Below are 27,505 nucleotides of genomic sequence, written 5' to 3' on the forward strand. Positions count from 1 at the left end.
TATATATTAAAAAAAAAAAATTGTCCAGTAGCACCTTAGAGACGAACTAAGTTTGTTCTTAGTATAAGCTTTTATGTGCATGCACACTTCATCAGATACCAGATGGTATCTGAAGAAGTGTGCATGCGCACAAAAGCTTATACCAAGAACAAACTTACCGTATTTTTCGCCCTATAAGACGCACTTTTCCCCCTCCAAAAATGAAGGGGAAATGTGTGTGCGTCTTATGGGGCGAATGCAGGCTCCTTGGCTTCAGCTATAGCAACGCGTAGCCTCTGAAGCCTGCGCTCCGGAGGCTTCGCGTTGCTTCCGCTGAAGCCAGGAGAGTCTGCTCTTTGAGGCTGGCGGTGGGGGAAAGCAGCGCTTCCCCCATGGCCAGCCCCAGAGGAGGGGGGCAGCGGGAAGGGGCGCGACACCTTCCCGCTACTCTCCAACCCGGCTTTGAGGCTGGTGGTGGGAGAAAGCAACGCTTCCCCCATCACCAGCCCCAGAGGATGGGGGGCAGCGGGAAGGTGCGCGACGCCTTCCCGCTACTCTCCAACCCGGCTTTGAGGCTGGCGGTGGGGTAAAGCAGGCTTTTCCCCAAGGAGGGAGAAGGGACGGACTGGCGGAGTCCATCCCTTCTCGTGCCTGTGGGCTTTTGCGGGAGATGGGAGAATTCCCCCACCTCCCGCAAAAGCAGGCAAAAGTAGTGCGCTCTTTAAAGGGGCTGCGCAGCTTTGCTGGCTTTTCTAGGAGGTGGGAGAATTCCCCCACCTCGTAGAAAAGCCTGTAGGAGCCGTGCAGCCTTTAAAGAGGCGCCGCTCTTGGGGGCCTTTCCCCAAGGAGGGAGAAGGAACTGACTGTCCGAGTCCGTCCCTTCTCCCTCCTGTGGGCTTTTGCGGGAGATGGGGGAATTCCCCCACCTCCCGCAAAAGCAGGAAGAAGGTCTTGGAGTAGCGCACAGGCTGCGTGCAGCCTGTCCGCTGCTCCCAGAGCTGGGGGGGGGGGGAATCATATTTTTTTCCTTGATTCCCCCCCCTGAAAACTAGGTGCGTCCTATGGGCCGGTGCGTCCTATAGGGCGAAAAATACGGTAGTTGGCCTCAAGCTTGTGATTGTTTCATCTCCCACTGATCTCTCATTATACTGCTTTTTTTCTAACAAACATCTAGTTTAACAAACCATAGTTTGCCATTACATATATACCTGCAAACTATTGTTTATTCAACCAGTTTTTCTGTATATTTGCATTTGAAACCAGACCCAAACCATAATTTTCCTCATCCACATGCAATGGCAATTATATTTGCCAAAGAACTGCAAGTCCTTTAGAAAAGCAAAGCATGCAAAGAGAAGAGGAAGAGCATGCAAGTCTGATGCTCGCTGCTGCATGTTCATATAAAATCAACCGAGCCTGCATCTGAAACCAGCAATTGCTACTAGGAGTATTTCGAACGCTTAATCTATAACTGGTATTTTAGAAACTTTGGCATATAGGCAGTCTGCCTTCCATCTTTTGCTGCTATCTGAAAGCTAAGGGTAATATTGAACATCAGTCATGGAGTAGACCCGCTACAGTCAATTGACTTAAGTCTCAGCAGGGATGCTCTGTCATCCATAGTATTTTTTAACGCTTATCGTGGTTCAAGCCTAGACTTCTTTTATACCTATGTTTTCATCTAACTTGCAATGGTTATATATTGACCCACCAGTAGAAGCATAAGGCATAATCATAAGAACCATTCAAGCTTTTCTGGGGTCTGCATTTTTAAAAATATAACAGGCCCAATGTTGTCTCTTTCTCCTCTGTATTCTTGAAATCTCATCCTGATCTTCTTCATCTGTTACCAGGACAACAAGCACTCTGACACTCCGATCTTGATAGTTGTAGCTTTGCTCCACTGTCTGTTTCACATGCATTAAAATAGTTTCTAATCGTTTACTTTCCTCTATGCCTACATATACACTCCAGATTTCCTTCAAGTAAAAATAAGTGACAAAGATTTCAGGGGTGAGGGCATACATTTTAGGGAAGCAAAAACTCCAATTTTAAAAAGGAAAATATGTTTAAAATCAGCAATGACTGACAACTAGTATAACGAGAGACCCAGACTTAATGAACAAGAGGTGAATCCACACTAACACACTGATGCTGTTTTCAAGATTACTTAGAGAAAACTATTTTTGGTAATTAAAAGTTTTCACTAAGTGTTAACTGGGAAGATGGGAAAATGAAAGAATAAAATTATCGAAATGATTTGTATTTTGTGCTAGTCATGTGAAATTTGCTTATGCAATTTATGAAAAATTATCCCATTAATATTATATAATTTCTTGGGGAAGAATGATTCCAGAAAGTGTAAGCATGCAGAACATTACATTTCTAGTGAAATATGATATGCTTTTCCAACATTTTTACAATTTAATTTTATTAATTCTAAGAAGAATTTGAGCCAGTCACTTTAAGTCTGCAATCTTAAATTCTGCAGGATTTACTTGTGAGTAGACATATACTACTCAATACCTGGTTTCCACTTAAATCAATGGGATTGAAAAGTATTTCACTTGGCTCAATCATGCCTCTAGTTTTACTGGTAAAAATCACCACTGATAAATTCTGAACCAACGTGCTTGCTTTCAAAGGAAGAAAAGGAAAGAAAGGGGAAATGTGGGAGTCAATAAAGAAGGAACACTAAAAGGATCTGAGGGCAGGTGGCCTATACAATTTATTTTCAAAGCTGCATTAGCACCCTGCAAAGCTGCTTATAAATCATGTGGTTAAACAACATGTGCTGTCCCGATCAATCACTAACATCACTTACCCCATTTGTCATGCTCTAGTCTACGGATATTTCTCTTAAATGATGAAATGACTTTAAAATGATGATGATGATGATGATGATGATAATGTTAATAATAATAAACAATGCTGAAAACTTCCATCTTAAAACAGAACTATACACAGCTATTCTGGATACAAAATTTCAGTGTTCTTGCTCCTGACATGTTACTATGTTGATAAATATATCCCTTAATTTACCTTAAAAAAACAAGGGCTTGTCAGTGAGCATGATAGTTACACATTTCTGGAAATATTTAGAGGGGGCAACGATGAATCTATGACTAGGCTTGGCATTTAGCAATATTGGAAAGGCTGACTCAGAGGATCTGATAGCTCAAGAAACAAATCCAACGAGACCTGTTTTACACCTCCGCTCAATATTCAACAGGACTTCAAGAAAAGTTCCTGCACAAAATTCACTTTTGTGGGATGGGTAATGGACACCGATCCTTGCTCTGATAGATGCATTAACAGGTTAATTCAGCATCTATAAGAGAAGCACTTGACCCAGTGGAAAGACTGCAAAAATATAGAATTGTTATTGTTGGACTGTCTTTTCATTTTACTTTATACAGTACAGGTTATTAGCTCCCCAGCACATAGGAACATTGCTGTACTTTGTGTTTTATGTCATCCTAAATAAAATAAAAAAGGTTTTTAAAAATGAGTTTTTAAGAGACCAGGTCCATTTATAAATTGTTTCCCAAGTAGTTCTGAGAGTGAAATGAGGAGGAAAAACTAGCATCTTGACTTCTAGAAATCCGCCACTTTCCAGCAGCATTTCATGCAAAAGTAGTGGCACTTTCTCCAGCAGTTTATTTTTTAAAAAAACTCAGCTGGCCCTTCAAATTGGTTTCTGCTTCGGCTAGGAAGGAACAAGAACCGGCTCAAATGCAAGACATGCCACCTTTGTCATTCTGTACCGTTTACTCTTATCAGATAAAAGGGAAGAGGACAGAGACACGTGGCTCGCTAATGCTTTAGGTGCCAGAGGGAAGCGTTTGGAAAAATACACAACTGTCCGATCAATTCACAGCACTGGCAGCAAACATCAGTTGCTGTCCAGTCACAACAGATTCAGGGTGGTCAGGGAGCTTTGTAAACTACTGTATTTTCGCTCTATAAGACGCACCCGACCGTAAGATGCACCTAGTTTTTAGAGGAGGAAAACAAGAAAAAAATATTCTGAATCAAATGTTGCTGAAGAGGCTTTGTGTGGCTATCCCTGAAGTACTTAAAAGCTACTTAAATTGCAACATCCAAACCAAGTAGAGTAGGGATGAAGAACCTGTGGCCCTCAAATGTTGTTGGACTACAACTCTTAACCTTCCCTGATCATTGGCCACGTAGAATCATAGAATCATAGAGTTGGAAGAGACCACAAGGGCCATCAAGTCCAACCCCCTGCCAAGCAGGAAACACCATCAAAGCACTCCTGACATATGGTTGTCAATCCTCTGCTTAAAGACCTCCAAAGAAGGAGAACGTTGGCTGGGACTGATGGGAGCTGGAGCCTAATCCCTGACAGCCACAGATTCACCTTCTGTAAAGTGGAAGGAAGTCATAAACTACTTGTTAATGCAAGTTATGCAGTTTGAGTCACTCTTCAAGTCCTTTGATAGTTTTGCTTCAATATTATGTATTAAATGAAGGTTCTGCTAAAACTTTGTCATTTTTTCTCTGTTGTGCTTACCTCTTGTTCTCTCTGACTTGAACTTAGATGAGTTCTTTTTCTTATCAAAACCCCCAATATTTTAGAAAGCCTCAGTAAGAAGAATTTGGCATTGAATTTTAAAGACTCCCTCCCCTCAATTGAACATGTTATTTTCCTCCCTCCCTTGGCGTTATAGCCATCTTACTTTACAGCCAAGAAGAGTTTTACGAAGGTTTTAATAGAAGGTTTCCTAAAATGTGCCAGTATGTGCCTCCTTTCCAAATCCTTCATAAGTCATTGAACAAACCAAATCTCTGTGTGAACATGAAAAGGTCATTCAAAACACAGAGCTAGCCAAGGACACAAATTTTGAGCAGGCACCACAAAGTAAAACAAATTTAACTGCTAGGAACAGAATATTTCTTCTTTAGAAGTTTATAACCAGGCCAGGGTTGGAGGAGTGAGGAAGTAAGGGAAAAGTCTGAAATACTGAAAGCCACCTCGGTTACAGAAATCCAGTATCTGCCAGCTGTCATAATTGATTTGCCTGAAACTTTCCATACAGCATAACAGGCAGCATAATAATAATACAACTGCAAAATTTCAAGCAGCTTTGTTAAATTTGGAAAATCTGTGGGGTGAAAGTGGAATACAAGGCTAAATTAGGCTTATTACAGAAGAATTTGCTTCTGCCTTAAAAGCCAAGTAATTTCAGCAATTGGGAATGCCCAAACAAAAGAGTTTCCTGTCTCCAACACTCCAAATTTAAGTCTAGGTTAGCACAGCTATGCATTTGGTGGTCTATTGAAAATGTGATGATCTTGGGACAGCTGTGAAGTGAAACTGTCTGCCATCAGACTCAGAAGACTAGAGCTATATGGAGATTACCATATTGTCAGTATAGGGGGTGGGGGTGGGAAACTTCTACGATTAAGCCCACTGCAAAGTGTGCTTAAGCCCACTGAAATCAATGTCCTAAGCATATCTAATTCTGTGATGGGCCACACTCCTTAGCACTTTAGTTTATGGGACACTTCCAAGTTTTGAGCAATAATGCTACATTCAATTTATCTCACTTGAGAAATCTGAAAGTCAATATTACCTATTTCATGGCTGTATTTCAGTTCACACTATTTAAATGACTTAAACAAACTGCAATTACATGAGCTGAAAATAAACACAAAACATATTCTTTTAAATAGCACCATTTCATTTATGTTGTCAGCATAAAATTAAGATAATCTCTTGAAATGTTTTGATGTGGTTTCTAATATATAGCAGTTTTGTTATTCTTGAGTAGTTTTGTATTTTGCTTTTTAAAGCATTAATAACTCATATCTAAGACTTCTAGACTGTTTTCAATGATGTTTTTAAGCTGTCGTATTATAGCATACACTTGTCACATATCCTTTCCTTACATAGGCTGCAGTCAGCATCATGAGGCTTGTGTCAAAGAAGTATCTATAGGACACATGAAAGTCAAACATACCATCCTTTTCACAGAGCAGAGGTTTCTGCCCCTGCCTGTAACTATACTTACTGTGCTTATATTGAAACAGATCTTCTCAAACTATCATTAACTTTCTCTTTGAGTATAAGAAAATTAAAGCTATCCTTACAACTTCTTTTTTGGACCATTTTCTTAAACAATGGATTCAAACTCAAATTTAAACCTCACTGTTAGCTGTCAGTTTTTTGTCTTTTAGCCTATAAACAAAGGTAGATACTGCTGTGCGGACACCGCCTGAGTAAAGCTAATCACAAATTATGATGGCCTCACCAAGCCAAAGGTGTTTCCTTTTTTAAAAAAGCAAAGCTACAGGGTTCCCCAGTTTCAGCAATGGCTCACTGACCAACCTCCTCATGCTTTAAGTTCCCTTTTGCCCAACTTCATGGCCTTGCTGGCTTTGCTATTAGTAAAATGATAGTATGTGACCAAGGCAACTACTCTGGAATATAAACAGTTTTACCTCAAATTGACAGACTATAAAGTGTTTTGTCAAAAACATTTTATGCACCTGACAATCTCAAGCCCACTAGAACAGAGTATAAGCTCTTAACAATCTACCCGAGTAAATCTCATGCAGAGGTGTCTTTCATCACCTGTGGATTGCAACCCCATGTCTCAACTTGCTTCAATATAAAAGCAATATATGTAAACATCATTCTCTCAAGAGGTACAACAGAGCAATCAGATACTCTGAATTATGGTGGGGTGGGTGGGAGATGCACAATGCTGCTGTCTGGGAAACGGGGAGAGAGGAGGGAAGCACTTAAGATAAAATAAAAATAAAAACAGCAGAAAGAAAAAGAGATGTACATGCCTGCCAGAACTTCTGGAAACACTAGAATCTGAGTCATCAGTCACATATGGAGACAGCCAATGAACTCATGATGGGGCCTTGCGTTACCTCTACCACACACACCACCATATACAAAAATGGCACCATCACAGAACCCCCAGTGGCACACTCAGCAGTAGCCCCAGTATAGCAACTCCCCTAGTATCACTATAAGCAGAGATTCAAATTTTCTAGCACACCAAACAAGAGGAAGAAAATCACATACAACACAGCACCTATATAGCTGCATGGTCAGGATGCCTGTAAAGTGCACACGGAGTAGTCAAGCAATGAAGACATCACCTTCAAAACACTTTAATGTTTGTTTCAAGTAAATTGATGGAAAACATCATTAAAGACAAAATTATCAACTGTATACAAGGACACGTCTTGCTAAAGAGAAATCAGCTTAACTTCTACAAAGGTACACCCCGTCTCACTAATCCATTTGAGACTATCAACAAACTTGTGGAAAGGGTCAGCATGTAGACATTGTTTACTTGAAAGCTTTTGATATGGTTCCTTACTGCACACTCCTGAGCAAACACATCAATCACGAGTTAATTGGAAATGTTCTCTTATGGACTGGGAACTGGTTAAAGAGCAAGAAGCAGAGAATTCGAGGCATGCAAATACAGTCTTAACTTGGAAAGCTAATGGAATCTGTTCTGGAAGTCCATTCAACTTCCAAAATGTTTGGAAACCAAAACACGGCTTCTGATTGGCTGCAGGAAGCTCCTGCAGCCAATGGGAAGCCATGGAAGCCCCGTCAGACTTTCGGCTTCCAAAAATAGTTCGCAAACCGGAACAGCCACTTCTGCATTTGAGGCGTTCGAGAGCCAAAACGTTCGAGAACTAAGCTGTTCGAAAACCAAGGTACAGCTGTAGTAGGGCGCCAAAGGATCTGTTTTGGGACCAACACTTTTTAATATGTTCATAAAGGATCTAGAATTAGGAGGAGGCAGTGAGGTAGCCAAGTTTGCTGACGACACAAATATAATTTGGGTTGGAGAGATTAAAAACAAAAGATGATCTCTTTAAAGTGGGGAAATGGTCACTAAAATATTAATGAGGTTCAATGTATACAATGTTAAGTGATGTATGATGGAAGAGGAAAGGTTTATCAGTTTTTAAACCAGTATATGGTGTGCATTTTTGCCAGCAGAACAATTCTACCAATGGAATGTTATACTGGCATATTTGTGATGTTCTGCCAGGATTATATGTCATATTGGTGGAATATCTGACAATCCGCATGGCGGTGCATCTGGCAAATTCTATAGCCCTTCAGTCAATGGAACTAAAAACCTAGAAATATTATTCACAATCATTTATAATAGAAAACTTATGCAAATTATAATGACTTTCCTAAATGTGAGAAGGATTCTTGCTAACCTTTAAATATAAGACTAATAATACTGCCTCTAAATTTGATTATTTTAGCTGAAACAGTTCTCATTTGCTCAAATTGGTCTCTCTAGAAAAGTATTAATTATGTCTGGAGATATTCTGAGAACATTACAAAGAAATAGCTTTGAAGAGCTATTAAAGAACAGCAAAAACAAACATATTTACCCTATACTACTTAAATTTCAAGTCTGCTCTCTTAGAAGAGTAGTATTACAATAACTATCAAACTTTTTCACAACTGTTGAAGGATGTTAATAAATCAAACCAATCTCTTCTGAAAAGTATTGTAATCTTGGAAATAGCTATAAAACTACATCACATAATCTTATATGACTTGTCCAAGACCATAATAACCATTGTAATGAAATGAAAACAGCAGACCAGAGTATCAAGCGATGTTCCTATAAATAACCAGTTTTTACAGTCAGCACCAGAAACAGCAAAGGAAATTCACTGTGATGATCAGCCAATTAAACAAGCAGGAGGGTCCAAATCCCTAATCTGTTGTGCCAGACAGCATGTGGATGCGGTGGAGATGTCAGCAGGGCAACCCTGTCAATGAGAAGCATCCCAATGTGCCTACCCAAACACTGGTCGGCCAAAGATACTGCTAGCTGTATCTCTGCTGGCAACTGCCAGGGGGAAACCCAGAAAATAAGGTGTTTTCAGCACTGGGACATGATCCAGGGGATCCTGAGTTTGTCCTGTTACTATCTTGTGATGGCAGTGGGCTTGATCCAAGCATCTTCCCCTGGAGCTGGTGCAGTGAATTGATATTTTTCCTTGACCCCCACCCCCTAACCTTTTACTTGACCAGCATGAGTGGCAGGGCCATGGATGAGGTGATGGTGATACTTCAACAAGCCCTATTGCTTCCAGCCTAGGGTTTGGATTGCCCTCATAGCTGTTTTATCAGCCACCTGTCAATTGATGAAGTTTAAATAAATCTGCATACTACAAAAATCTCCAACACAAGTAGCTTCTTAAGAAGTTGAAGGAATAAACAAAAGCCATCAGTCAATGTCAAAGAGAATGCCTTTAAATGTTTGCTTCCCATGAAGTATTACAGCAGAGCTTTCCAACTATGTGTTGCGACACGTTAAGTATGTCAACTGCAGTGTGTAGGTGTGTTGCACGAACACTCCTTGTGCTCCTTTCAGGGCTAGAAAGGGGTTAGTTTAACCTCTGGTTTGCTGAGTTACTGTGTCATGAGTTACTGTGTCATGTCATGTCTACAAAGTGTCACTAACATGAAAAGTTTTGAAAGCTCTGTATTACAGTGACAAACAATAACCAAGACAGTCTCCTTCACCACTAAGGTCCTTAATTTATAGTCCCTACCAGTTAAAAATGGCCCTCATTAAATGATTTCACTTGGTGCTCATTAGCTAAAAAAGAATTTCATATGGAGTTTCTTGAAAAAACTATATCCCCATGAGCCCTCTGCGCAAAAACCAGGAACATTCCTATCTTTAAGTGAGTGTTCATATCTTGGCCTAAAACAACTCTCTTCATCAAACTTCATTTTCATGTAGAAAGTCCCCATTTCGATTCTTGCCATCTTTGGATTTCTTTTCTTCTTAATAGTTTTTTATTGATTTGTTCTGAAATATCAACAATATCAACAACAAACAATTCAAAATAAATATGTTCGCCATTCAACATAAAGCCGCCTCTGGTTTTGTTGTTTTAAAGAAAGGCTTCAGGCAGCAGGGCAATGCTGACAGACCAATGGTCTGACTCCACGCCAGGCAGTACCATACGGGTCAATGAAGAGAATCCCGGGGTTTCACAGCACCGGAAGAAGCGCTGTGATAGGAAACGTGACTGGGCAATTGAAGCCAGTAAGAGTAAGTATGCCTCCCATTTACCTCGCTTGCAGGAGTGGACGGTTGTGTAGGAGAAAGTGACAGCCCAATGCTTCAGAGGCCCCGAGGGGAGCTTACCTGGCCGTGTTGAGCAACGGGTGCCTGGTCCCCACCAGTTTGCGCACCTGCATGGCGATGTTGCTCAGCTCGTCGCTCAAGAGGCAGCGGAGGCTCAGGAAGGAGGTCGGGTAGCCCACGATCTTCTCGGCTTCGGAGACCACTTTGCTCCAGTGGGAAGCGGACGAGGGAGAGCCGGAGAAGAGGCACCGCCGCTGCCCCCCCTCCGCTCCCAACTGCGGGAGGCTCCTCCGCAAACAGCCTCGAGCCAACGGCAGCAGAAACGCGGAGCGCAGCATCTCGGCTCCCCTTCGGGACGCCTCTTTCGGAGGAGCCCAAGGCAACCACGCGGGCCCTTCCCCGACTGCCCCGAGCTCTTGCCTCCCGCGAACTCCGGGGCGGGACCCGCCGCAGCTGCTCCCTCCCCTCGGTCCAGGCCGCGCAACTCCCGGCTAAGGGCCTGCGCCTCCCTCCCGTCCCATGAGGCGCCTCGCAACGGTTCAAACGCCGCGCGCGCTCCGCATCCCTCTCCCAGGCGCTTCCTTTTCTACCTCACGGTAGAAGCCGAAAACACTACTTTTCTTTCTTCCGGTTCTGTTTTGGCAAAACCCTCTGAATCCGGTGGCTGGAAAGGAGCTCGGCAACCCCTCTAAGTAGCTTCCCCGGCACAGAGCCCACAAGCCGCTTTCATGGAGGCAGCCATCTTAAGTGTCGTAAAAGAAAGGCTGGGAAGATGCGGGCCTCGTTGCTTTTGCGCTGCTTCTTTGCTTTGCGGCATTGGCTGCCGGGAGGGAGGGGGCAGAACCTGGAGCGAGCGGAGGAGCAGAGTTGTTAGGGCAACGCGGGAGACGGGAAAGGCGCGGGCGAGACGCTTCTTTGCTTTTCCAACACGCTTCCAAATGCAGCGTGAAAAAAATCACGAGTCCCAAGCCATCATAATAATAGTAATAATTTATTATTTATACCCCTCCCATCTGGCTGGGTTTCTCCTGCCACTCTGGGCGGCTTCCAACAGAATATTAAAATACAATAGTCTATTAAACATTAAAAGCTTCCCTAAACAGGGCTGCCTTCAGGGCTGCAGCCAGAGAGACTGCGGAGGTCCAGCGACGCTAGAGCTAACCTAACCAAATCACACGTGACTAGATTCGCAGGAACCACAATCAGATACCCACTCAGGGCCATGAATGTTATACAGGAAAAATGACCCAAAATTCCATCTAGTAAGTAAAAAAAAAAAGTTAGTCATGTGACTAGATGGTAGCGACACAATGCAACTTAAAATGTGCCCAGAAACCACATCCGCATACCTGTTCGAGGCCGTTCTGAGCTTGCCAAACAAATCAGATTTACCAGTCGCATGAAACAGATGGGATTGATGCAGTCTAGCCACAAAAAGTTCACAGAAAACCTGTTCCGATACTTGATCCAGACCATATACAGTAATTTGGAAAAGTGACCCAGAACACCAACTTCCGAACCAAATTCACCCATCATACATGAGTAGATGGGATCCATGCCATAAGGCACAAAATATCCACAGAATCCACATTCTGGAACCCATTCCAGGCAATAAATATCATTAAACAACAGCCCATAACATGAACTCCTGAACAATCCAGATAAATGATTTGCACAACTCACAAAGGGCAATACGGAAATGGTGCAGCAACAAATCTTTCACAGAAACCATACTCCAATACCAATTTCAGGAAAGGAATAGTATCATAAAAAACGGCCCAGAACATCAATTTCTAACTTATCCAAACAAACTAAATTCACTAGTCCTATTGGACTTAGTAAGCATGATGGAATATGCCACAAAACCCACACAGAAACCACATTACAATCCCCATTCTGTGCAATAATAGATATTTTTTTATTTAAAAAAATTACGTGGAACAAAAATGTCTGAGCTATCCAAATGATTGAAAGAAAAAAATCTAACTGGACCAGATGGGAATGATGCAGTAAGCCACAAAACAGTGGCAGAAACCAGATTCAGGAGCTTGGTCTAGGCTGAAAGGCTTATTCCAGGAAAACAGCCCAAAATGCTAACTTCCAAGTTAGATAAAACTTCAGTAGAAACCATGTTCCAATGCTACTTCAGGGCAATAACTCAGGTGTTTTGTTATTTAATTTTGTTTTACACAACTTTTAGAAGACATTAGAAGGCAGCCCTGTATTGGGAGGTTTTTAACATTTGATGTTTTTAATTATGTTTTTAGATATGCTGTAAGCCACCCAAAGTGGCTGGGGAAACCCAGAAAGGGGTATAAATAATTAAACCAAGAGTTTTTTCCCAGCTGGAACTCACCGGAACTGCGTTCTGGTACCTCTTTGGTGAGTTCTGGAACCTCTTTGATGAGTTCTGGAACCTCTTTGGTGAGTTCCGGCACCTCTGTAGCGTTTTGGCACAGGGACACATCACTCAGGGCTGTGCAACAGAGGCTGCAGGTGGCACGGCATTCTGTGTTGCACATTGGAGTCTGTGGGTAGCACCCTGGGTGGGTGCTCCTCCGGCACCTCTTTTTCTAGAAAAAAAGCCCTGATCATGATTATTAAAGAACAGGCTGGAATATACATACATACACTAGTCATACATTTCTAGGTGGGGTTGAAACATTTGTTGTTCGCATCTGTCTGTCTTGAGAGAACAATGAAATGCAACTTGCGGGGTGAATTCAAATCACAACTTTGATGCATTAGCAGCACCAGTGTGACCTCTCCAGGGCGCAAGCCTGGGCAGTGTGTATGGAGGGCCCAGACTGCCCAGATGACAAGAGCCCCCCTCTCAGCCTCCCTGATGTGGTCCAAAGGAAAGCAGAACCATACTTTGGGCACCAGTTTGGCTATAGGAGTTGCCGGAAGGAGGCATATAAGATGCCATCCAATCTCCACTCTGGATTTGTGTAGGGTTTACTCTTTATCTTTTTCTTCTCCTGAAGATGTCCCACAAGGCAGTGGGGTCAGATTTTTCCTCAGGATTTCCTCCCAAAGCCTCACAAATAAGTATAGCTGCAAGGCAGTGGAGGTTTAGGATCAGAGTTTTCATTCTCCTACATTGGCCACCTTCTCAGGTTGATGGGCCCCATCTGCCCCTCATTTCCCTCTACAGCACATGCAGAAACCGCCTTCTTGTCCGTTAGGGTGCCACTGAAATTTGAGACCCAAAAGTCCACCACTGCCCTTCTCTGTCCTCAATCCAGGCAAGCAAAAGGCATTATCAGAGTTCAAGGACACATTCCAGCCAGCCAAAAACACTTGGGATACAAAGCAAGACAAGTGAGAAGTGTGGCCTGGGAAGAGAGCTCTGAGGGCTAGATAGGCCTGGAAGGTCACATTTGGCCCCTAGGTCTGAGGTTTCCCACCACTGATACACACATAAGCACAATAAACAATTATTTACAAATATCTTATTTAGTCATCTTCAGTACAGCCTGATCCAAATATCCATAATACTGGCTCGGCCTGGGATCACCGTGCAGGTGTTGATTCAGCACTCCATAGAGGTAGGTAGGATACCAACTTATCCTTCTAGTCATGCCGTTGTATTGGGGAGCTGGAAAGACCTTATCCAAGATTTCATGGTGAATAAATAGGGGTGGAAGGAAGAACAAGCAATATCACAACAGCAAAGGGGGAAAAAACTTAGCTCAGTATTCCCAGAAAACATGAAGCATGCATATATAAGACCAACTAGAAGGTAGTAATTCTTAGGCCATTTCCTTTTTAATCAATTTTATTCCATTAATAGCAAGATTATATTTTTTTTTTACATTACACATACATTTACACACACCCATACACACAAATTTGAACTGATAGATTTATTTTCTAAAACTCATACAATTAATTCCATAAGAGTTCTTGTGACAGTCTTAGATATAACACATATAATTTTACAGTGGGGGGAGGGGGCGTTAAGACAGCTAGTTGGTAAATGTCCTGGCTCCCACACTCAGTCACAGTACTCAGACTCTGGACTCGATTATTCCCAAAGGCTTTATTCCAGAAGTCAGTACACGGTTAAAACATAGATCAGGTTACAGGCTACACAGTTCATAAGTTCAAAAGCAGAGCTGTAAGATATATGGCTAGGCACAAACTAAGAAGTTGTCCTAACACCTGAAATGCACCCTGGCTTTTTTTTTAAGAACGTGGTGACCAGTCTTTTGTGCTGTTCTCATCTCAAGCAATGGGGTTGGGCAAGCAAGCAGGAACTCCTGCAGGTGTGGTGGTGCTTGTACTGGTGCACCCAACAGAGTATCCTTGGGAACGGACCCTGGGCTGTCTGGGCCAGCTCACTCTCCGACTCAGGCTCAAATGGCTCCATGGTTACCTGAGCGACCTTGTTGACAGGAGGTGGGATGGAGTCTTGATCAGGTGAAGCTGCTTCCTCTGCTGTGACATCCAGAAATGGTGGGGCAGCTATGGCTCCAATGAACTCCTTGGTCCCTACCCTTCATCAGACTAAGTGATTTCATCCCAATCCTTCGGTCCCTTCAAACAGGATTTTTCCATGGGATTCATGACAATAAATGACTGAACTATTTCATGTTCAAGTTGAACTCCTTTAAGAGTACAGCTCTTATTAAAGTATAGGCTCACTGAAAATAAAGGTAAAGGTAAAGGACCCCTGACAGTTAAGTCCAGTCGCGAACGACTCTGGGGTTGCGGCACTCATCTCGCTTTACTGGCCAAGGGAGCCGACGTTTGTCCGCAGACAGTTTTTCTGGGTCATGTGGCCAGAAGCGGCTTAGTCATGCTGGCCACATGACCCGGAAGCTGTACACCGGCTCCCTTGGCCTATAGAGCGAGATGAGCGCGCAACCCCAGAGTCGTTCGCGACTGGACTTAATGGTCAGGGGTACCTTTACCTTTATCAACAACAGTAAGACCCCAACTCCCAAAAAATGTTGCAGGTATTCTCACCTGCTAACTGGAACCGTAGCCTTGTGGTACTGCTCAAAGCTCTTTGTGGATCAAGGAGGAGTTTCAGAAGCTGAGATAAATGGCCGTTTACCCCTCCCTGCTCCCCTGGCCTTCCCCTTCTATGCAGTACAGCACCAGGGAGTTGCCAATTCCAAACCTGCATTTTATAGTTATATAAGGGGGTTATAGACATTGAGAAAACATCTCAACTCTATTTGACCCCTTCCAATATAATTACTCTAACATGTTAGGTCTTCAAGCAGGCCAATTCCTTCTTCTCCCGATCTCTGTTATAGATTAACATAGCCTACCTGACTTCAGGTTTCTTGGGACCACCATAGCATCAACTGACAAGTGCATAATTCCAGGCACTTTGCTGTGTGTCCCCCCTCCTTTTAATCCACAAACTTAGGTAATTTTTTGTACAGAGGGCATCCCCCGAGTTTATACTTTATTTTTGGGTGGTCCCATTTCACTTTCAGTTCATTGTGCAAGGATTGGCCTTATGCAAAGAGAGAGACTATGCTTGTCACTGAGTTAAAGGGTTAAGAAAATGAGGAACAAAAGAAAGGAGCTGTTTGTGTGTATTGGCTTATCCTATGGACAAGCTGCCACCATGTGGTTTGTCTCCTTGCTGCCACAGAAAACATCCTGTTGCTTGTTTCTGTTGGTGTGAAGAAAACCACCTAATAGAAGAGTCACTATGGCAGGCCATTGCACTTGAACAGTTCACCATGTGGAACAGCTGCTATGCAAAGGTATTTCAAGAAGCCATCATGCATTGTGGTGCTTGTTTCATATGAAGCGGCCTCACTGTAATGGAGGTTCCAAGGACAGTTCCTGAGGAGGTTGCAAGACCATTAAAATCAGTGGGAAATTCAAAAGAGCCAGGCTTTGAAAAGGAGCTGAAAGCAAGAAAACAAGTTTGTGACCTCCAAACCAAGAGAGAGGCTCTGTACATTTCAGAAATGCTTGGAAAGGAAAACCAGGAGTTTCTTGACAATTTAGCATGAGAGGGTTAAAGCTGAACCTATTGAAATATAAACTGAGATAGGTTTATAGCCACGCACATCTTTTTTTCTGTCTACCACAGTATATTAAAAACCCACAGGCACAGTGACATGCTTGCATGTATTAAAAAACCCCTCAGTGATTCATTATCCTTTTTTGTGGGGTTTGGCACAAGAGTGAAATTACTGTTCTCCCCTTCTACCCAAAATAAAAGCCAACTGAGTCAGAAACCTGTTAAGCTGGAACACTTGATTTTAAGGCTATGTAGTCCTAAACACCTGCTATTCACATACACTCTCCTCATTATGGAGAAGGCTGTAAGAATTCTGCCACAGATCCACACTCTACACTCGACTAGACATGTTTAATTTCCAAAATGTTACAAATACATTCCAAATGTCTCTTTTATGATTTATTTTTAGAGCATAAGCCCACCCACACTTGTGTTTCATGTATGGACAGCTACAATTCTAAGAGGAAGGTTTATGGATTCTAATTTGTGTAATTGGCTTGTTGATGAAGCAAAAAGTTATTGCAAAAACATAGTGTTTACTGTTTGATTCAGCATAAAATTGACAACACATTAAAGCCAATTGCAAAATTCCCACATATTTTTAATAGGGTTGGAGTACAATTCTAGGCTCAGATTTCAAGCAACTCACTTGGACATAAGTTTGATTTGAATCAAAATCACACATATTCAAATAAATTTGCTTGCTACTAGGTACTATTGTTTCAAAGCTTCTTTGGTGAGGGAGAGCTTACATACCGTAATTCAAAGCCCAGTGCTTTTTGCTATAGTTGTAATTGTTTTCCTCCTGTGAGAAGAAAGTGAAGCGAAGCCCACACCATTGGTTCTGCTGAGAGACCAGCTGCTTTCAACGTCTCTCTCTGAACCGTTTCCATTCCAGCTGTTATGAGACGTTTGCCACTTTAAGAATTGGTGTCTTACTTTGCCTTACTTTGTATTGTCATTATATTATTTACCTATACCCCACTTTGCTTTCCTTTTCCCTTCCCATTATTCTCTTTTCCTTTCATGCGGTTTATTTTAGAATGTAAACTGAGGATAGGGACGCCTATATATATATATATATATATATATATATATATATAGTCTTTCTGGCTGATGAGTGGTGTAAAAATACTAGACAATTGCTTGATTACACTAAGGCTGTGTTTTCCAAGTAAGGTTGCAGGCCTATAGAATAGTACACACTTACCTAAGAGTAAGCTCTATAGAACTCAACAGGGCTTCTAATAAGACACATATAGGATTGCACTGTAAATTACCGCATTTTTTGCCCTATAGGACGCACTTTCCCCCCTCCAAAAATGAAGGGGAAATGTGTGTGCATCCTATGGGGCGAATGCAGGCTTTCGCTGAAGCCTGGAGAGCGAGAGGGGTCAGTGCGCACTGACCCCTCTCGCTCTCCAGGCTTCAGGAAGCTATCCGCAAGCCGTGGGAGAGCTGCGCAACTTCACGCAGCTCTCCCACGGCTTGCGGAGAGCTGCCTGCACCCTGAAGCCTGGGGGGCGCTGAGCTCAGCACCCCCCAGGCTTCGGGCTTCGTGTGGCTCTCCGCAAGGCTTGCGGATAGCAGCCTGTTCTGGGGGCTGGGGTCGGGGGAAGCTTGGGCTTCCCCCGCCCCAGCCCTGTGCCTGGGGGGGAAATATTTTTTTTTCTTTATTTCCCCCCAAAAAAACTAGGTGCACCCTACGGGCCGGTGCCACCTATGGGGTGAAAAATACGGTACTATGAACCAGTGTTCAGGTGGGTGAGGATTGTGAACCCTGAATGCAAGTTCTACTTCTACTGTAGGCTTATTACGTGGACCTGGACAATACCCTATTTATTGCCCAGCCTCATATTTGTACTAGGGTCAAAATGCAATAAAGATGAGGCTGTTGAGAGCTCCTGCAATGTAATGGCTAAGAACACAAGTCTGCTTGATCAGGCCAAAGCTCCATCTAATCCAGCATCCTGTTCTCACAGTTCAAAAAACTTGAACCAGGAATCTCATAGTACAGATATCACCTCTGTCATGTACTGAGTAGGTGGTTGCCCCATACAATCTACTGTCCCACCACTCTGTTATAGAGATAATAACAGTGACCTGTATCACTGGTGGATTTTTCTATGGGGTGAAGGCAGTAAGGATTATAGTGGACAATATGAAATGCTCTAAAATACAATTTCTCATTGCTACTATTAAAATGGCTGTAAAACATTTTACAGATTAAAAGCTGAATACAACGATTAACTGAGTGTCACTGGCAATCTCCCTGCACATTTGGAAACAAGTTACATTGCAGTCTATGGAACTCGCTTGTTTGCTTTTCAGACCAGCAGGGATTTAAGGCTGTTCTCAGATGAATCCCGCTCTCCCCATCCAACTTTCAGAGTACATCCTAGCAAATTCCACTGGACTTCAATGAGATTCTCTGGAATAAGAGATTTGATGCCTTCTGCCATAAATGTCTTTCAGAACTCTATTTTTGCTGAAGTACTTCTACCTTGCTGTCTTAGCAGAGTCAAATGTGGCACATTGTAGTCAGGAATCCAGCAAAAAACCCTTCTTTTTTTATCTCATGTCTAAACTTAAACAGAAATGCAAATCAGACATTGTAAGGTATAAAACGAACTTAGCTAGATTTGACAGGCGAAAGGGGGTTGTTGTTGTTTTTTAAAAGAGAGCCTCTTCATAGCTACACTGAACACATTCTGTCTTTAATTTTTTTGAAGTTTTTTTATTTAAGAAAAAAGGGATATAATTTTAAGCTCAGCTGCAGTCATAATGACAAATTCCTTCACAATTACAATTTTGACTAATGGAACAATGGACACCCCCATATTGTATTGTATCAGGTAATTATGAACTGCCAAAGTGTAGGAAAGCACGAACCGGGAATAATCAAGGTATCCCCCTTCACTGTGTGCAATAATTCAGAGCTTCGTTTTGCAAGTTCACCCTATCATCAGCACCACACATCACCCCCCACCTTCCTCTCCACGCTTATAAAGACGGAAACAAAATAGATGTAAGCAAAGCCTTTTAAAATGACAGAGTGAGTCTGCTTCGGGGGGGGGGGGAAGTTACCTAGATCTATAGAAGATCAAAACGTGCGACGTGAGGAAGGGGAGAGAGGAAAGGGGGCGCTGCTAATGGAGTGGGTATTTAATTTCCAGGTTACTTTCCAAACTAACGACTGGGACCAGTTAGCCCTGCCTTTGTAGAACGATTGGGGGCAAAGCCGAATTATTTGGGGGCTACTTTCAAGCTAGCGGTGGGAAGGAGGTAATGATGTTTATGAGACAAAGGACTGTCCACACAGAAGAGAAAGAGGAGGCATTTACCGTGTCTGTGATAGTTATTACTTCTTCTTCATCATCAATTTATTATCAGGCACGGATAGGTGTGACTCCTGGTTTCGGACACGTGCTTCTGACGGGGGGGGGTCTGGTTGTGGTGAGAGCGGTGGGGCAGGCAAAGGCACTCTGCCTTATCATTCAAGAACACGCTCTCGACCTGACTGTGTTGGCACTGGAGGGAAGGGGCTCTGGGCCAAAGCCTTGATGGCTCGCATTAATCCCTAGGAAGGAATGGCGGGGGGGGGGCGAGCCCAGCCCTCCTCTTGCTTCTGGGACAAACGGCCCTTTTCCTGAGGACTAGTGCCTTTTTCTTCTCTTTTTTGGAAGGGCCGTTCCCAGCCTGGGCGTGCGTAAGCCTTCCTCCCGCCAAAACCACGCACAACAAAAGCCTCTCCTTCTGCGCGAATGTCTCTGCTTCTCGGATGCTAGCGCGGCTTCTGCGGCTCAGCCCCTCGCCAACAGCCGCCCACCCATGGAAACGTCAAACTCCGCCCCAGCGGGAGTGCTTTCAGGGCGACGACAGATGCGTTGCTCTCCGAGTGGCGTGGGCAGGCAGCTTCTCTGCGCGACGTCTTTTTATTTTATTTTATTGGTGATGGGTGTATTTCTTCTTCTTCATCACCGTCTTCCCTAAAGGTGAAATCGCGCTGCAGAGAGAGAGACGCAGGCGGGCGGGCAGCCGGGCAGCTGGCCAAGCCAGTATCGCGCGCGCAGCATCCTCCATCCATCCTGGCCGCTTGCTCCGGGGCCGCTGGCTGGCGGGCGCGCGCCCCTACTTCTCTCTCTCTCTCTCTCTCCTTCACACACACACACAAACACACAATTTCTCAGTCCGCTCCCACAGAAACAATCCTGCTCCTGCCACTCATTGGCTCGCTCCCCAGCCGAAGGCAACCCTCATTTCCAACTATCTCCCCTCAAACACACACGGTCTGAGGAGGACACAGCCTTGCACGCACACACGCGTTGTGTTGTGCATCTCTCTATGAGGGGACTGAGGGCGTTAAAAAACCCATTCGCCCGTCGTCTTTACAGAAGCCCTGCTGCTGCCCCGGCCACTTTGTTTTGTCACAATGTTTGCGGCGGCGGCGGTGGTGGGCAAGAGCGTGTAACCGAAGACGGTGTCTGTCTGTCTTGTCTGTGCGTGTGGGGAAGCGTTGTGCGTTTGACGCGGGGTAGCGGGAGAGAACAGAGACGGAGCGCCTTGGTGTGTTTTCCGCCATGGACGACCGTCCCCGCGGGGGAGGAGGATGACAACTGAAGCATAAGAAGTCCCCCCCCCTTTTGAATTTGAGCCTGAGCAGCAGCAGGAGAAGAAGAAGAGGCGGAGGATTTGGTGACAGTAGAAGCCCCGCCCGCTGCCTGGGCAGGGGGGCCGTCCTGCTTGCTTGCTTGCCTCCCCCCCCATCTCCCTCAGAAGAAGCTGGCCGGGCTCCTTTCTTTCTCTTTCCTCTCTCCCCGCACCCCTCCTTCCCTCTCGCATTCACACACCGCACACGCACGCCGAGCGAGCGAGCGAGCCTCTCTTCGCGCTCCCTTCATGCAGGCGAAGAGCGAGGCAGAAGATGGCTGACTCGCCGGCGCGACCCACACAGCCCAGCCCGCCCGCCCGCATCCCCGAGCCGCCCAGCGGAGAGCCGCTTTCTCCTCTTGACACTCGCTAACGCCTTCGCCCAGCGCTGAAAGCCGCCGCCGCCGCCGCCCCCCTCCTCCTTGGTTCCCGCCGCCGCCGGCCACCATCCTCCCTCCCCTCCCTCTCCCTCTCGACAACCTTCCCCCTCTCCCTCCCCACCAACCCAAATAATACCAGCAGCCATTTCATCTCCGCCAAAGTAGATACACACAAAAATGGCAGAAATGGAGAAAGAAGGGAGACCTCCGGAAAATAAAAGGAGCAGGAAACCGGCTCACCCCGTGAAAAGGGAAATCAATGAAGAGATGAAGGTATGTGCGCGCGCCCTTCCTTCCTTCCTTCGCTCTCTCTTTCTGTGTGTCTCTCCTTCTCTCTCTCTCAGATGCGAAAAGGGAAAAGGGAGAGATGGGGGAGGCTCCTCGCAAACACCCCTCCCGCCCCCCGTGCGTGGAGATGCCATATAAATAAGGGGTTTCTCGGGTTTTTGTTTTCTGGTTTGGAAATAAGAATAATACGAATAAAAAAACAACACATCGCCGGCACGAAATACAAGTCCCAACTCTTTCTCCTGAAATGCAAACAGAGACCACTTCACACAGGCTACGTACAAAGCCAGGTCACTGAGCAGCTTTGATTTATTGCTCTTAATCACCATCAGTGGCTTTTTTGGTTTTTTTGTTTAAAGGAAACTTTCCACCCCGTAGAGGTTTCAGCGACCCCTCCTTTTTGTTTGTGTGCTATGCCAAATCACCCGGAGGATGTTAAAGTTAGAGAAGAAGGGAAGTCATTTAAGTCCTGTCTTTCCCTCTCCTCTCGGCAGCCGCCCCCCTTTTCCAGTAGCCAGCTGCTGCAACTGTGTAATTAAATTGTCAAAGTGAAATGTTATGGTCTGAACTGCACATCATTCTTGTGCTTTGGACACAAGGGTCTCTTGTCCTTCTCCTCTCTTTTGCTTGCTCCGTTTCTGTTTTCCATGCTTCGTTTCACAGTTAATCAAACCAGAGGAGTGTTGTGTTGAAAGAGAGCTGTCCGAAAAAAAGGTTCATGCATATGTGGTTTGTGTGTGTGTGTGTGTGTGTGTGTGTGTATGCATATATGTATATATATATGTGTGTGTGTGTGTGTGTGTGTGTGTGTGTGTGTATACACACACAGGTTTGTTTGGAAAGGTTGGGGCCGGAGGAGAGAAAGTCAGTGTCTTGACAGGAAACGATGCCCATCCAGCTGTGCTCCAGAGGTAGGGCTGTGGGCTGCCTCTCCAGATGTTAGCATAGCAGCGGCTGCTCAGAAACACACCTCAGGACTTCTTTTCTCCTGGGGTTGCAGGCTGAGCTGAAATGGTCCTCTGTTGCATGTTTTTATTATCCAGAATGCCCACGACTATGTTTATTTTATGCTTCTCATCTGTCTTTACCCTGTGGCTTACACGTGTTGCAGGGCTGAGATGAACTTGCGTTTTAAAAAAACCCAATCAAAACCCAATAATAATGAAAACAGCACAGTTTTGAATGTGGAATGAAGTGGCATTCAGCTGATTCACAATAGGTCTGATCACAGCTGTTACATCCTGAAATGTGCAAGTTATGTGTTGAGCTGTAAAATATATACTGTATCTATGCATCTACATCTACTATGAGTATAAGGATAGTAAAGCATATGGATTAACAGGGCTATTTTGTTTATTTTCACCAAACTGAAGGATAATCTTCAGGTTCTCTTTCAGTTCTTAATTTAATATTGGGGAAAGTTCTTTCAGTTTGCTATATTTGTATTCCTTCTTTTTGTGCTTACTCGGGATTTGTTCAAACAGCAGGCAGATGGGCATCTGAATAAAAGGATGGCATGCGTAAGAGCAAATATCCTGCATATCAATAACATTTATTCATTCTCTAGACTAGATCCTCTACATTCCTTTGCAACAGCTTTATTTCCTTGAGACATGTATGACACCGTATCTTGAGATGAAGCATTGTACACACTTCAACTTAACAGTAATTGCTCAGCTGGATCAGGCTTGAATTTGTTTTTGTTTTCTTTTTCTTGTTTTCTTTTCTGCCTTTTTTTAAAAAGAGGGCAGGAGAAGGGGGAAGAGTGGGTGCAGAAAATTGCCCCACTATGCATTATCCCTTTAAGACACTGCTTCATGCAATCTGTGTGGACTGCAGTTTTTAAGTTTCATAGGTTCTAGGATTACAAATTAGCTAATTTTAATCAAAACATGTGAAATGTTATCCTGGCTGGATATAAAGGCTGACTGTGCTGGATCCTCTGGGTTTGTTTTGTTTACTTTGGCTGCAGGCACACTTGGTGGTTTGGGAGATAGTTGTTCTTCTGCAGTATAACAGATGTTTGTCTGAAATGGTGAGGAAGAAACAAAAACAACACTGTGTGTGTGTGTGTGTGTGTGTGTGTGTGTGTGTAAGGAGGAAAAAATACTCACATTTTGTTTTTATAAAAAGGCCATGATATTAAGTGTTTGTATTACCCTTAATCAGATAAGTTTCTCCTTTCCTTAAGCCTCTGTTAGCAGTTGAACAGTATTATGATAAATAAATAAATCAGAATTTTAGCTGTATGAGCAATTGACTCCAAGGTTGTGGACTGACCTAGCTTTGGAGACAGTTTTTATAGTTTGGGTGGTTGAAAGGTGAATAACAGCAGAAGCTTTCAGACAGCCTAGACCACATACCAGAGCAAGTTGTCTTATTAAGCTTGGAGACCACATTCTTTTAATAGGATTGGTGGGTTTCTCCAGAATGGTCTTAAATTATAATGAAAGTTTTAAGCTGATTGGCATCCGAGTGTGTTGCATATGTGGATGGCTTGATTACCATTCTGAGAATAATTCTTCATTTATTGACTATATTGGAGGGATTTCCTCCTCTTTACAGAGTTAAAGAGCATAGTGACAACAAACTGGTAACACTCTATGCAACAAAATGTCATTGTGAACACAATGTGCCCTTGTGTAGGTACATATCTGTACTGTTCAAACAGCTTGACTGCTTCCCTTCATCTGAACTGCTTTCATCTGGACCTGTGTAAAATAAGCTCTGGTAAGTAATCACGACAGAGCAGAAAGAAAGGAATGTATATACAGCAATAGACAGCCTAAGCTGTAAAAACTGTAACCTGAGTCCCAGCAGCAGATCAGATATCAAGGCTGTAAGGTAGGGGGAAATGAAAGAGATGAAGGGGAGGGAAACAGGAGAGAGAGGGTTGGGGAATGGAAAAGTCAGCTTGGAAAATGAAGGACTAGTAGGAGGGCCCCCTCAGGGAAATTTGGCTCAGGGATTAGGGAATTTTATCATGGTGTACAGTGACCTACTCAAGTTTCAGCCCATGTTGGATTGAATTGCTTCCATTTGCTAGGAGTAAGAAAAAGGGCCGGCGTGTATGTGATTCCCTCTCCCCACCCTCCTTCCAGTAATAAAAAGCCACTGGGTACAAGTGTCTATTTTAAGTCCAGCAAATACAAGGCACTATGAATGAGTAATAAAATTACCTCATCATACAGATTTTCTTGAAGATTGGCTGTTTGATAGAGCCTCATAATTTGCTCAGTAATGATGGAGGGAAACTCAGGCACTAGCTTTTCCTGTGTCACATCAGCAATATCACTTGCTGCTCAGTTTTAATATAACTGGAAACTGGTGTTGTTTGCTGTTTCATCATGGTAGATATTACCTAGCATTATGCTTATCTCTCGCCCAATGTAGGTGACAGCTGTAGAAAATGTCAACAACATTGTGTGCAAAAAAGTGCTTGGCTGCATAGTTTGCCTATGTTGAATTTCAGTAAAATTCAGTGATTTTTTTCAGACAGAAATGTTTTGTTTCACTCTGACCTGCAACGTATTTCCAGTGTCTTAATTTCCCCCCCAGTTCTTCCTTTCTCTTTGCCTTCCTTTCCTGCTGTGGATAAAGGATGCCCTTAGAATTGTAGTGTTGTCTCGTAGTGATGTGAATACTGCACAAGGTTTACCATTTACCATATCAAGAATATAATGCTTACGTGTGAGATGACAAACTTAGTATTTGCACATATGTTTCATCTAATATAAGAAATTCAGAAATCCACATCCCTTTTACTCAAGAGAAATCTTATTCATGTCAGAAAGATGGTTCCATTTAAATAGATTAAGGTCACACACAAGTTTAATGCCAGATAATGATGCAACTGTCAAGAATGCGATAAAAGTGCTTTGAACCATACGTAATTAATGTACATTTGAATGAATTAATGTGATTGCACCTATCAGATCGTACTGGAAATTTTTCTAAACAAACTAGACTGAGTTAATCTACACATTTACCTTCTTTGTCTATTATGAGGATCGTGATTAAACTGTTTCATAATTTCACAGGGCTGTCTCCGTGAGCCTGTGGCGTTTACCTTGTAGATTCTCAATAAGTAATTTGTAACTAAAATAGGCTTTACTCCTGATGTCTCCATCTGTTATTATTTATTGGTAAACTCTGTTAAAGATTCTTACATTTTAACATTTCTGCTGGCGGTGATTGAAATATGTATCACAATATGAAAATCAATAAAAAAAGAAGGTTCTGACAACAAAAGAGAGTGGGAGACATTTAAAATTATCCTAGATAAATGAATCCCCTGATTAACAAAGACATATAGTCAAGGAACCTCATGACAGATACTATGAATATACTATTCAAAGATTTCATGAAAGTAAGGGGCCACTATAAAGCCTGGATGACTTGTACATCCCCCCTCAGTGTAGGTAGGTGGGTAGGTATATTTTTAGAAAATGTCAATAACCCTGGGAAGTGAAGCTGTTCATATAGGCTAGTGTGTGTTCATTGACATTATTGGCCTCCACTCTTGAAACCCAACTGAAATAAAGAGAATGATGAGTCTCTCTCTCTCTCTCTCTCTCTCTCTCTCTCTCATTTCTCTCCCCCCATCTCTCTCTCTCTCTCTCAAAATTTATTAGCTTCAGAGAGATGTTTAACTTTGTGCTTTAGTACTTAAGTTCACTCATGCAAGGAAGTAAAAAGGGAGAGAAAGAATTCACTCTGCTTCTTTCAAAGTCTGAAATAGGCGTTCAGCAACATAACCTAGAAGAAAATGATTCTGACAGACTTGTCTTTCGTGTTTCCTGTCTGCAATTGCCAGGTCTCACCCCTTGTTTCGTAGCAGAGAAAACGCCGTATAAAAATTTGGAGACGCACATATCAGTGAGATCTATATCTTTTAAGAAATCTATTATCAGTTATGCAACAGCAAGCCCTATGTTCTCTGCATGATGGTATCACAGTAAAATATAGTCAATATACAGTACTGTGTATATGAAAACAATTGCTGCTGCATTTTTAAGCCTTTAGTCTCTTAAGAGAAAGATATATAGTCATATATCCACAAGTCTCCTTCTCTGTGTCATGTATGATAAAAATGCATATTCCCATACAGGATAACATGATAGTCTTTTCCACTAGCCAGATGTGATATGTGTGTGTACTGCAGAATCTAAAAGATTAAAGTGATGCATATTAAAAATATTGCAAAATGGTGGCCTGGGCTCCTTCAGGTGAAAAATGAGCAAAAAGCAAAACAAAAACAATTTTAGCTGAACAGAAGGCTCTGTAGAATGTTGAAGGTTTTGAAGTAGGTTTCTTTGGCAAAGATAATTCTCTCCCAATTTGACAGCACAGAAGCGATCACCTGCTTTGTCATTTTAGGTATTCCTGGCAACCTGGTTTTAACGTTTCCTTGGCTCTAGTTGTTTGATTATATATGAGCCTTTAGAATCTCAATTCAGAAAGTTATCAGTGTGAAATCAGAAATAGTAAAAAATATAGTGCTATCTGGCTGTCACAACATCAAGAAATATAAAAATGACTAGTGATTTCCCCATTTTCTGTTATTTTTATTGATGGCAGACATAACTATCATTTGGACTTCCTATATCTTTGCAATCCCTCTACAGTCTAGGCACAATAACTCTTGGCTGCCAATTCTGGATTGCATAGCATTGTGAAATGCAGTCTTCCTCTCCATCTCCTCTTCCTTCATGCATTCCCATTCAACCTTTCTTCATCCATTGTCTCCTTTTGAATGCTCAAATCTATCCTGTCCTTAAAAATAAGTTTTAACCTTTCTTGACATTGCATCTTCCACCACGTACCATCCTCCTTTCCTTTCCCCCTTCATTTCTTTTTGAGTGTGTGGTGTGTATTTCTTTCTTTCCACTCTTTATCCCTTCTTTTCCAACCTTTATACTCAACTGGAATCGTCGTATCCAGCATTTCCAGTGAATTTCTCTTTGTTTATTTTGAGTGTTCGTATGTGTCAGTGTGTCTGCATTCTTTGATGTTTGATCTCCAGTATTATACTTCTTGACACACAGCACGTTTCTATTCTTGGTACTCAGAAC

General features: G+C 43.0%; 2 protein-coding genes and 1 long non-coding RNA gene across 6 annotated transcripts in view; 1 reads left to right on the forward strand and 2 right to left on the reverse strand.

The window, feature by feature from the left end:
- Positions 1-21,479, reverse strand: part of PDSS2 (decaprenyl diphosphate synthase subunit 2) — a 78,594-nt gene extending 57,115 nt beyond the window's left edge. Inside the window, exon 1 of one of the 2 annotated variants that reach the window (XM_053381585.1) lies at positions 21,384-21,479. Coding sequence is in view for 1 of the 2 variants with exons in the window: in XM_053381584.1 (XP_053237559.1) it covers positions 10,176-10,453 (278 nt within the window). In the remaining variant the exon portion in view is untranslated. Of the gene's footprint in view, positions 1-10,175; positions 10,878-21,383 lie in introns of those variants that run through there. The other variant, XM_053381584.1, reaches the window with a different exon arrangement.
- SOBP (sine oculis binding protein homolog) overlaps positions 20,294-27,505 on the forward strand; it is a 136,256-nt gene continuing 129,044 nt past the window's right edge. The window contains exon 1 of one of the 3 annotated variants that reach the window (XM_053381571.1): positions 20,294-21,416. In XM_053381571.1, coding sequence (XP_053237546.1) covers positions 21,321-21,416 — 96 coding nt within the window. In that variant the 5' untranslated portion in view covers positions 20,294-21,320. The remainder of the gene's footprint in view (positions 21,417-27,505) is intronic. The other 2 variants (XM_053381572.1, XM_053381570.1) reach the window with 2 other exon arrangements.
- LOC128410405 (uncharacterized) overlaps positions 23,959-27,505 on the reverse strand; it is a 30,940-nt gene continuing 27,393 nt past the window's right edge. Inside the window, exon 3 of the long non-coding RNA XR_008329495.1 lies at positions 23,959-24,142. This is a non-coding gene — a long non-coding RNA (uncharacterized LOC128410405). The remainder of the gene's footprint in view (positions 24,143-27,505) is intronic.

Source organism: Podarcis raffonei, chromosome 3, assembly GCF_027172205.1.
Source record: "Podarcis raffonei isolate rPodRaf1 chromosome 3, rPodRaf1.pri, whole genome shotgun sequence".
Classification (NCBI taxonomy): Eukaryota; Metazoa; Chordata; class Lepidosauria; order Squamata; family Lacertidae; genus Podarcis; species Podarcis raffonei.